Here is a 12386-nt window from a genome sequence, read left to right on the forward strand (position 1 = left end):
TTATACCAAATAAGTCGTGAGTATACGTCAACTTTGCGTTCAAAACAATAGTAATATAATTTAAAAACCCCTCTGACATCTCAATGCGGAAATCTTTGATATGGGGATAAAAATAACACAATACATTTTGAAAGCTAACTTCAAGTTGTTTACATGTGGGCGGTGATATCAGAATTTGAAAACGTAGTTGTGCTGACTCATAACAACTTCATAGTTCAAATGTCATCGCACGAGCGCTTTGTTTCTGAGGATGAACGGAGGAAAATCTTGCATCAGCATAAGGTCATTTAAGTCACATTTAAGCGTATTTAATACGGACACGCAGCACTTGAGTTTTTTCCCAGTTTGGAATCAAAAAACAGCCTGGAAGGTTCTTGCCGATATTGAGAGCAATGAATTCACTCTTTCTCGTCTTCGTATATACCATTGCCTTGTTATACGGTAAGTGGGAAAAACGGCAATATTTAGCGATGTTATATTAGTTTACTAATCAAGCAGAAAGCAATTTTGAAGGGATTTGTATTTCTTACTCTAGCCTTACCTTTGCGCTAAGTCTCTCTGCATGTGCGTAGAGATCGCGCATATGACTTTTATTTCTTGATTACATAATCTAATGCGGAGTCACTAACTTAAAACTAAGCTTAGTATTTCTCACGTTGGTGCCTTTGTTGCTTGTCGCGGGGCGTCTATTGACTTTAACTTGTTCAAAAAGTGAGAGGGGATTAAACCTTAATCAAATATATATCTTTGTTTCCATTCATTGTCCCGTCAAGTTGTGTCTTGCAACTTAGCTGAGTGCTATTGATCTCTACAACAATATATGTTGAGATATGCTTGTATAAAAATAAAGGATTACAAGTTTATAACCATGTGTGAGAAAACTCCTGCAAGAAAACTGCATTTCGAAAAGGACAGTCAGTAATTAAAAAGGATCATGAACTTCCCTGTCTTTTTACCAATAAAACAGTCTCCCTCAGAGGCTCCGATACAAAATGACGTGCCTAGGGGTATCAAGTTGCCTTTGGCCACCCTCTGGAATTACTAAGACTTGAAATAAATATATATTTTTGATAGAACCTTGAATGCGCTGTAAATATCCCTGTGTTTTAAATTAAGCCTCATCAGCATATATCTTTACTCATAGAGTTATTATAATGTACGCTAGAGGTTCAAGTGGCGCTAGTGTGCTGACGCAAATTGAAGCAGACAGCAACCGGTCGAAAATTGACTTCCGGTAATGCATTTCTATGGGAAAAAGTGAGTGCATTTTTTCCCTGTGCTCGATCATAGGAGCAAATATCCCAAATAATTCGTACGTACTAGGTAGTTTGGAACATTTCTCAGTCAGGCCGACGAAAGAATTGGTCATTTACGGCGTTTTTTTCTCGAATTCATCGCACTAAAAACGGTGCTAAAACGGCTTCGTACGTGTATTTACGTGCACTGTCGGACACTGTTAGTGCGAACGCGGCGTCGGCGATTTCCAGTATGGGGGATATATATGCCAAACGAACGAAGGACATCTGGAAAATCAAGAGCGGCGGCAAGAACTACGCAGCAACACCAAATCAGTAACTCGCAGTGCATGTACGATCAAAATAAATTGAAGGCCACGTAATCTATACCGATTTGAAATAAGTAGTGCCGTTTTATTCTTTCCTGAGCGAAGCTGCGTGTTCTACGTTCAAAATATCACCCGCACGCTAGACATCTTTGAGAAAAAGTGCACGATAAAAGCTGCCCGGCAGAGAAAACAATACGAAGAGACACCTTTCATATCCCACGGAATTTATTCTCTACGTTGAAGGTTTTTATCTGCTCATGCACGACGGGATCATTTTCATATGGTGACAGGACTGGCATATTATTAATATACAAGCGTCACCGGAATGCTGGCGACCTTTGAACACACTCTATATTCGTTTCGATCGTAATTTTGCTTTGAATCGTAGCTTGTTTTTACACACCTGCTGCGGTACACACGTTTGGGACTGAAATGCAGCCAAGTTAAACATCCCTCACTGATGAAGAAAAATGCGCTAACTAAAGCAATTACACTTTTACAGTGTTAATTAAGACACATACTATTCGGTACGACCGAAATAACCAAAGTGTTCCATGTTATTTTCCGGCGAAGAGACAAAATGCACGCGCGTTTTCCCCTAGGAATGCACAGGAGCACCGCAAAAGTAGACTGGTTGCTGTCTGCTTCAATTTGCGTCACAGAAGTCGCATAGACACTAGCGCCAGTTGAACCAATAAAACGCGACACGGCAGAAAGTACTTCATCGTTATTTATCGTACAGCTGTATTGTACTCATCAGAAATTCAGAAATATGTGTTTGGGGAATCTGTTCCTTTTGGGTACCGCCTTGACAAGTGCTTCGTACTACCCAACGTCCGCGAAATACTCTGATGCTTTTTAATTATACTTTTGGTCACATTAATTAAGAGGTACTCTTAGAAAAAAGGTTACTAACTTTTGGTCTGTTACTCTTGTCGCATATGTTACTAACTTCTCACCAACTACAGAGTGTAACAGGTCTGTTCTTAACAGTTAATTCTTAAAAATTTAATAAAGGTAACCAGTCTCGTCAGCAAGACCAAGAAGAAACCACTACATTTGTTTAGAGGTGAATGCTAATTGGTGTAAAAGATCTAGATGCACTTAGCAGAAGAAGCTAGCAGGTGCTAGCTATAGCCCAATTTAAAGGCCCCAAAATTATTTGCATTGCTCGCGCGGATATAATTGCACCGTCAACACTTAATATTGCAAAAAACATTACGCACGTCATAAATCGACTGAACGCACCACATACCGGATCACGTAAACAAACGCAGCACGCGAAAACGCGTATATGAACCCACGCTACACCGATCTCTTGCTGCGTCGCTTTCTATTCTTACTTTTATGCCCTCCTTTTTTAAAGCAAGGCTTTTCTCCGGTTACAACCTTAGCAATAAATAATTTACAAACAACCTTCCTTTTTGCCATTAATATCGTTTCTGGATATTGAATATTGATGGTATCAGGAATTAATCTCTTAGTAAACATACCATTCACGCTGTAAATATTTGCTTCAGTCAATATTACTACCTGCTCCTCTGAGGCTGACAGCCCATGTTTCCGCCTCTATGTTTATTTGTGACTACAGCGACCTTTAGGAGATTCAAGTATCGGACAAATATGGCGGTTTAAAACAAATCGTTCAGTACCATGTGACGGCTCAACGCGCAACGCCGCGGTATCATCAAGCGACCATTTGACTCAAAATGGCTAGCCCCGATAGTTATCTTCAAAGATACGAACCTGCGGCGATGTGCTGGCGTAACCGAGTTTTCAGAGGCTTGACTTTTTTCGAAACAACAAAGAAGCGATAAGAGATAACCAATTTACTTTAAAAGGTAATTAAATTACACTAGTAAATACTTTTCTGAAACTGCGAGAAGTAAATGAATTACATCAAAAATTATAGCAGACTAAAAGAAATTACGGTACAATTACTTCAAAAAGTAATGAAATTACGTTGACATTTATTTGCAATGCATCGAGTCAGTCATTTGTGCTCATTTTATTTACAGTATATGTACCAAAACTCAGGTCTTCCTGTTTACATCGCAAAAGCCCGATGCACCACGATCCGAACGATACTGAACGGGTTCTGCTGGCGGACACGACATGAGCGTTAAACAATATGAATAGCTTCTTCTTTAGATGTGGCTAAAAAAGAGTCGACCGACCGGTTTCCCAGTTCATTCAACAGGGAGCGTTATTAGTTAAAAAGTGATGTTTTCCTCTTCCTCATTGAGAAGGACCAAAAGCCCCTGTCAGTATGTTAAGTAGAGCCATGGGAGCTCGATCTTACAATAAATAGTGGCCTGAAACATTTACCTTACGTAATCCAATCCTATTCTCACAAAAGCACCAATTAACGTAATCCCGGTCATACCTCTAAGGAGCATTGTTTCCCATAACCCGAAAATCCTAAGTTGTTCCGCGTTATCAAACAAAGGGGCTGAATATTTGCTGGGTGGAAGCGTCGCTACATAACGAAATGGATGCCGCGAGCTTGTTAAAAATGTGTACTTTCCCATCAAAGGGTAGCAATATCTGTTCGTACGCTTAGTTCCGAATAAAGTTCTGAAAGGAAGGCAGTGAGGCATACGGCGAGCTGTAGCTGTTTTGCTCGATTGCCGTTTTTTCCGACTGCGAGGATCGCCTTTACTTAACGAGGCCAAGAATACGCATGAAATGTCTGGGGCCTTGACAAGGCGTTTGTTGTTAACTATTTATTTCGGTCGTTACTTCTTCACAATGATCGAAGCCTACGGTTCGGCCTTGCTTGACACTCCAGCAAGAAGGCTGGTCTATTTGTCCTGTCCTCTCAGGTTTTAAAATGTGTTGACCTCACTAGTGATGTTCCCTTCGCCTTTTGGCCCTGAAGCCGTAATCCCTAAGCGGACAGTGAGGTGGAAGCTACGTGCTCGTTGGAACAGTCAAGCGTCTATCTTTCGTCATATAACCGGGTTCTCGTTCATACCTGCATGCAGAGACAGGGACGGGTCAGGCGATAAAACGGAAATGGTTGATTTTTTCTTGTGAGCTGGTATAGCTCGCACCGCAATGTCAGATTACGTATAAAGGATGTATAGTGTCGTCGGGATGACGTAGCCGCAGCGGATCTGCTTGCATGGAATTCGTGAGCCGTGGTCTTCCAGTGATGTCTTTACAAGTAAGCTTTTCTCCTTCGCCTTTCCAGCCGCATTTGTGCTTCTGTCTAGTTTTTTGTACGAGGTTTTGCGTTCAGATGGGCGTCGTTTATTTGCTCCGTTTTCTGTTTCACGAAATGTCTGCATAAAAATTATTTTTTCTATCTTAAAAAAAAAAAGAAGTTTGCAACTGAGCTTTCTCATTTGGGATAAAAGTCATTTCAAAATTAACGAGTAATTCTTTTGCATTTACTGGCTGAAAGTAATGCATTGCATTGCTCAATGTTTAGCCTATGAAACTAATTCATTACATTACTTATTAGCAAAAAAGTTTACGCAATTTTATTTCTGCCATTTCATTAAATTAATGTCATTACCGCCATCTCTCGGAAGGACTGCCTACTGTCCTTCCATGGTGCTGATGAACAATAAAAAACGCGGAATGGCTAATTCACGCGGTTGCGTAGGATGCGTTCAGAGCAACCTAGGTAAAAAGCAGATACTACAGTTGCTACAGAGTCACTGGGACAACTGTTTCATCGTGCAAACCACCGACAACATGGAATCACGGAAGCCAGAAGAGACGAACAGAAATTGCGAAAAAACCTGTTCCGTCTAGTTCAGCCTTTTCCCACTAGGTGACGTCCGTTTCGCTGGAGTCGCGAATATTCAAGCACAACCTTATGTAGCAATGGAACCAAAGCCACAGAGCCGCAGCACGCCGTTTCAATGCGCAGCTGAATATAGTCCAACCAAATTATTGAGTTAAGCGTAACTTAAAAAAAGAAATATATATATACATATATTTTAGTCTCGATTTTACAATGTAATCATTATATTAGTCACAGTGAGCCAATATTATAGCACTTCTTTTAGATCTCTCGCGTTTTCTTCGTTTAAATTATCTGCAGATTTTCTAGTGCCCTGCAAAACGAACATGGCGTCTTTTTCGTGCGCGTCGTTGGACATCATCGGTATGCTCTATCGTCTGTACCTTCTGTAATCTCTCCCTTTGGTCGTCCCGTGAGATTTTCCCAAAGTTTGGCAGCAAAAAGTTCTAAAATCAAACCGAGCGAGGGATGTGCAGCGTGTAGGCACATGAGAGAGAGGAAGCCGGGACTCTCCTTTTCCCGAAATTTGGCATGAAACAAATTGTCAAAACAAACCCAGTAGGTGATATGCAACGTGCACGAACTAGTGAGAGAGGAAAGCGGGACTCTCCTTTATTACTGTACACCGGTTCGTTAGCGAGTCGGCCGGCGTAAGTTAGCAGGGGTGGGTATTGTGCCCATGATCTTTGGGTTCTGCAACGCGAGCTTTCGCTATACGCGTTCCGAACTGAGGTGCGCCTCCGTCTCCCTTGTATGGCCAGCAGTAACGGAGCGCGATACAAATATAACTTGACTTCGCACAGTAGCTTGTGCGTACTTCCATTCTGGTGTATCGCGCCCGCGCTATGATTTTTCAACAGAAGAGTTTACGTATCAATAACCTCAAAGCAATGCAGCGCTAATAAAATTGACAACATCATTTAAATCGTTGTGGCACATCTGCGTCTATCGCAAGACAAACAAAATTTGAGGTGATCTAACACGGTGTAATTTACCTTTGGATGCTGTCCGAGTGCTTCAGCGGAAGCATCGGCTGGAGCTTAAAAACAAATAAAGCATTAGAAAAGAGACGCCAATACGCTTGCGTGCTTGGCAATCACAACTCAGAAACCTGAACCGCGATCCTCATACCAAAAGATGACCTGTAGCATAGGCGTGTGTATCACGTCAATACCCAAGCTGAAACCGAAACAATAAAAGTCCAACCCTATTTGGAGCGATAACACAAAAGGCAGTTCGCTGGCAAACCGCATCCGCCTCCGCTTCGCAAGCGCAGCTCAACCTCAAGTGCGAGTGCGCCACTATGGCTGTAAACGTCAGCGTTCATACTTAGAGTATGAAAAACGGGTGTTTATTTTCTCCTACACCTCCAGGTGAAGTAGAGCCGGCAAGAAGACGTCTAGGCATTGTCGACGTAGATGGTCGTTACCAAGCTGGTAGATAAATACTAGCATGGAAAAAGTTGTGGTTCATTCATCTGCACCAATTCGTTTATATATATATATATATATATATATATATATATATATATTGTAACAGCGCAACTTCATCACCATCAACATCCACACTATCATTACCATCTACAACAGCGCACCGCCTGCACGGGCGGTGTGTGTCTCATGCTGGAGCTCGCGGGGCAGAATTGCTCCAGGGCTCGGCCAGTAAAGCCGGTCTTTTTTATCTCCACTTTGTCTTTCTTACACATGGTGGAGGTCGGCAACGGTCTTCCCGCCCCTCTCCTCATTTGAAATCCTGGAGCTTCGTCACCGCAACATAACCGTCACCGCTGCCAAATCCAACCCCGTGGTTTCCTCGGACAGCGCAACGATGACTACCAGCGCAACTCAGACAACCGGCACTCCACCGGTACCTGCCTTGACTGTGACGTCCCGCCAACGCGACCCCAGCGTTTTCGCTGGTGTCGGAGCCGACGACGTGAGCGACTGGATTGATTCCTTCGAGCGAGCTAGTCGTCACAACCGCTGGGACGACCATCTAAAGCTTTCTAACGTCATTTTCTACCTGACAAACGTAGCCCACACGTGGTTCATTAACCATGAGCTCGAATTCGACACCTGGACCACATTCAAAACGCGCATGTTGGAAGTCTTCGGCAAGTCTGCAGCACGCAAACATGTCGCTGAACGCAAGCTTGCTCTAAGAGTGCAACAAAAAGGAGAAACCTACACCTCCTATATCGAGGATGTCCTGTCCCTCATCAAGCTTGCTGACAAAGACATGCAAGAACGGGACAAACTGCAACATCTCCTCAAAGGCATCGACGAAGAGGCCTTTCGTGTTCTTCTTGTCATCAAACCAAGCACATTAACACAATTCACCGGATGAGTGCCTTCGACTTCAAGAAGCGAAGACACGTCGCGTTACATCCCCCTTTCCCGAAGTCACAAGCAACGACGCTCATAGCATTGCAACGTTAACGTCGACCAATGCAGAGAGCCTTAGAAATCTCATTCGCGAGATTGTGCGCGAAGAAATCGCCTCCATCACAGCATCCTCTCAAGCCAAGCCTACGGAGTCCTCTTCACTCAAACAAATGATCCAAGCAGAAGTCGTGGCAGCAATGCAACCTCTGCCACCACCTCGACCAACGTACGCCGAGGTCGCCGCACGTGCGCCTGTGCAGTCACCTTGGCACAACCAGGGCCTTGCACCATTTTCTCCGACCCCCTCTCAATTCGTACCTGAATGGGGCCATCACCGACCGGCCGCTTTTGCCAACAACCGCCCAGTCTGCTACTACTGCGGCATCCCTGGGCACGTCCAGCGGAACTGCCGTCGGCGCCGCCAAGAGCAGGCACCCACCGATCACTTCTCCTCATCACACTGGGCTCCTCGCCGCACTTTTCATTCACGTCCAGAGCTTCGCTCACCGTCCCCGGGATTGGACGAGCGTCCCCAGCCGAACACGTCACGACCCACTACTCGTAGATCACCATCTCCCCGAGGGAGATCTCTGTCTCCTATGATTCCTGCTCATAACGGAGAAACCCGACGCTCTGGGGGAAACTGGTAAGCGCAGTTCCCGGGGGCACAACTGCGTCCGCTTCCATCGTTTCAAGTCCTCCTATGCCTCCGCAAAATGTAATCGATATTGAAGTAGAGGGTCTTTCTCTAAGGGCTTTAATTGACACGGGAGTCGCAGTGTCAGTCATGGGGCAAAATATTTGCCGCAAACTCAAGAAAGTATCGACACCGTATACTGGCATTCACTTAAAAAGTGCATCGGGACGAGTAATTTCCCCTTCAGCAATGTGCACAGCTCGTATTAATATTCAGGGCAAGCACCATCACGTTCAATTTATTATTTTGCCTTCATGCAGTCATGACATTATTCTTGGCTGGGATTTTCTTGCCGCAAACAATGCTTTTATAGACTGTGCCACGCCCGAGCTGTTATTAGAAACTGAGAGTTTTGTCGAACCATATAACACAAAGCCAAGTCAACGTTGCACTATAACCAGAGACACCCTGGTGCCAGCAAGAACGGCTGTGATTATGGCCATTGCACCCGAATACGCCTACACTGGAGATGCTCTCGTAGAATCTGCGCCTGACATTATCTGGAAAAAGGGTATTGTCGTGCCTTCTTGTATGGCAACTTTTGGCCCTTTTGGTACTGACGTGTTAGTGGTAAACGTAACAAATTTGGACATCGTAGTTCCGCAGTCTATGGTGGTTGCTATAGCCACTCCGTCGACAGGTTTCAACCTCTTGGATGTTTCTGCCCTTGACCATCCTGCTGAACAACGAGCTAACAGCAGCACTACTGAATTAGACTTTACTATCAATCCTGCTCTTCCTGACGATCAAAAACCACGTGTCCTTTCTCTTATCGAGTCATTCCGACACGCATTTGACTCACAGACGGACTTTCTTGGCAGGGCTCACTCTATTTACCACACGATAGATACCGGCGACGCTTTCCCCATACGGCATCGACCTTACCGTATAGCTCCTGTCGAAAGGAGCAAGATAGAAACTGAGGTAACAGAAATGTTGAAACGAAATGTCATACGTCCTTCCAACAGTTCCTGGTCTTCCCCTGTTGTTTTGGTTAGAAAGAAAGATGGGTCGGTCCGTTTCTGTGTAGATTACCGAAAACTCAACAACGTCACTCGAAAGGACAGCTATCCAATGCCTCGTATTGATGACGCCCTAGACACTCTGCAGGGAGCAAAATATTATTCCTCGTTGGACCTAAGATCCGGATACTGGCAGATACCGATGTCTGAATCAGACAAACAAAAAACAGCCTTCGTGACACCTGACGGTCTATTTGAGTTTAACGTCATGCCATTTGGCCTCTGTAACGCGCCGGCGACCTTTGAAAGAACAATCGACTCCATCCTACGTGGCTTAAAATGGCGTACTTGTCTTTGTTATCTTGATGATGTTATTATTTTTTCGTCCACATTTGAAGAACACCTCGTCCGGTTGTCAGAAGTTTTATCTTGTATCACCAATGCGGGCTTACAACTCAATGCAAAGAAATGCAATTTTGCAGCGACTCAAATCAAAGTTTTAGGACATCTTATTTCCCACGAAGGCATAAGACCGGACCCTGAAAAAATTAGAGCTGTCTCTTCGTTTCCCCACCCTGCAAACACAAAGCAGCTTAAAAGCTTTTTGGGTCTATGTTCTTATTTCCGTCGTTTTATCCGTGGCTTTGCACATATTGCTTCTCCATTACATAATCTTCTTTCTCCCCGTGTCCCATATACATGGACTACCGACTGCGAATTATCCTTCAACGCCCTTCGAAACGCGTTGACTTCTGATCCGGTACTGAGTCACTTCGACGATAACGCAGCAACTGAACTTCACACGGATGCCAGTGGAACCGGGTTGGGTGCTGTACTCCTCCAAAAACATCCCTCCAGCCGTGACTCTCACGTCATCGCTTACGCGAGTCGTACCCTAACCAGACCTGAAAGAAATTACACTGTGACTGAACAAGAGTGCTTGGCAATAGTATGGGCCATCGGACGATTCAGACCCTATTTGTACGGTCGTCCGTTCACGATTGTCACCGACCATCATGCCCTATGTTGGCTATCCTCAATGAAAAACTTATCTGGACGTCTAGCCAGGTGGATCCTCCGCCTACAAGAATATCAGTTCACTATCGTTCACAAAAGTGGAAAGAAACACTTGGATGCCGACGGACTGTCTCGTTGCCCTCTTCCACTGAGTTCCCGTACCGACGACATCGACGACGATTTGCCTAGCGTCAGTTCCCTAACACCAACGAATCTCATCTCTGCCCAAACAGAAGATCCTTGGAGTGCTAAGATAATTCGTACCCTCACTAGCCCAGTTCAAGACACCAAGTTCCTCCAAAAAATACGCAACTTCGTCCTCCTCAATGGTCTCCTCTACAAACGCAGTTACCTCCCTGATGGCGCGCGGCACCTACTTGTAATCCCGAAACAGTTACGACATACCGTCCTCGCAACTTTCCATGACCATCCCACAGCGGGTCACCTGGGCACTTACAAGACCTACGCCCGCCTCCGGTCCCGTTACTTCTGGCCAGGCATGTATCGGACGACCGAGAAGTATGTCCAATCGTGCGTTCCTTGCCAACACCGCAAACCGTCGCGACACGCGTCAGATGGACAGTTGATGCCCCTACCTTGTCCCGAGAGGCCTTTCGACCGAGTCGGTATCGACCTTTATGGACCACTACCGAAGAGTTCGGCTGGCCACCGGTGGATCGTGGTAGCCATAGACCACCTTACAAGGTATGTCGAGATGGCTCCTCTCATCTCAGGTACTGCACAAGAAATTGCACAGTTTTTTCTTACCAACATAGTTTTACGCCATGGTGCGCCACGATATCTCCTCAGCGACCGTGGCACCGCGTTTTTGTCCGCTCTCGTAAAAGAGGTTCTTGCTGCTTCTAGGGTTATTCATCAATTCACATCCACGTACCACCCGCAAACAAACGGTCTTACCGAACGGTTCAATCGAACCCTATCACAAATGCTTAGCATGTATATCTCCAACGACCATAAGAATTGGCACTTCATTCTTCCCTTCCTCAGCTTCGCCTACAACACTTCTATCCAATCGACAACGGGATTCTCTCCGTTCTTTCTTGTTTACGGTCGGGAAGTGTCCTGCACCATAGACAGCCTTTTTCCGTACACTGACAGCAACTTTCAAAACTCCTTCGTGGCAGAAACAGTTTGCCGAGCCGAAGAATGCCGTCAACTTGCTCGCCTTCGCACCAATGACAACCGACAACAACAAAAGCAGCGTTACGACCAAGATCGCACTTCCGTAATATACCATCCAGGTGACCTTGTCTTGGTTTGGACACCCGTACGCACGCCAGGGCTCTCCGAGAATCTTCTCCACAAATATCTCGGACCATATACTGTCCTTCATCAAACATCCCCAGTCAATTACTCCGTGACCCCGCTAACGCCGTCAACCGATCGGCGCTGCCGGGCGCTACAAAACGTTCATGTATCCCGGATAAAGCCCTTCGTCCAGCGCTCCGACCATGGCGCAACTTCATCACCAACCTAAAGGTCGGCCAGGAGGCCTCCATCTTCCTCTACGGGGAGGATATTGTAACAGCGCAACTTCATCACCATCAACATCCACACTATCATTACCATCTACAACAGCGCACCGCCTGCACGGGCGGTGTGTGTCTCATGCTGGAGCTCGCGGGGCAGAATTGCTCCAGGGCTCGGCCAGTAAAGCCGGTCTTTTTTATCTCCACTTTGTCTTTCTTACAATATATATATATATATATACATATTTAAAAACGATGCCTTTTAAATCATTACGCTCAATCTCTGTAATGTAGAATTAAGGTAGACACGCGGATTTCGAAACCCCAGTAAAGTTGCTCAAGGACTCAGGACTTTGGAGACCCCTGGTATGCCTTTCAAGGTATACCAGCGTTGTCCCATTTTTATAGCAAAGGGAGGAGTTTGCGTGTTTGTCGCAGCTTCGAGGGCCAGAAAATAAGCAAGTATATAACACGAAGCGTTTGGTGAGCGTCGCAACGCGATATCTTTACATGTG

General features: G+C 45.2%; 1 protein-coding gene across 1 annotated transcript in view; it reads left to right on the top strand.

Moving 5' to 3' along the window:
- The first annotated feature begins 392 nt into the window (after positions 1 to 392).
- LOC120842912 (enteropeptidase-like) overlaps positions 393 to 12386 on the top strand; it is a 79202-nt gene continuing 67208 nt past the window's right edge. The window contains exon 1 of the mRNA XM_040214123.1: positions 393 to 441. Coding sequence (XP_040070057.1) covers positions 393 to 441 — 49 coding nt within the window. The remainder of the gene's footprint in view (positions 442 to 12386) is intronic.

This window comes from Ixodes scapularis, unplaced genomic scaffold, assembly GCF_016920785.2.
Source record: "Ixodes scapularis isolate PalLabHiFi unplaced genomic scaffold, ASM1692078v2 PGA_scaffold1__304_contigs__length_218370807, whole genome shotgun sequence".
NCBI lineage: Eukaryota > Metazoa > Arthropoda > Arachnida > Ixodida > Ixodidae > Ixodes > Ixodes scapularis.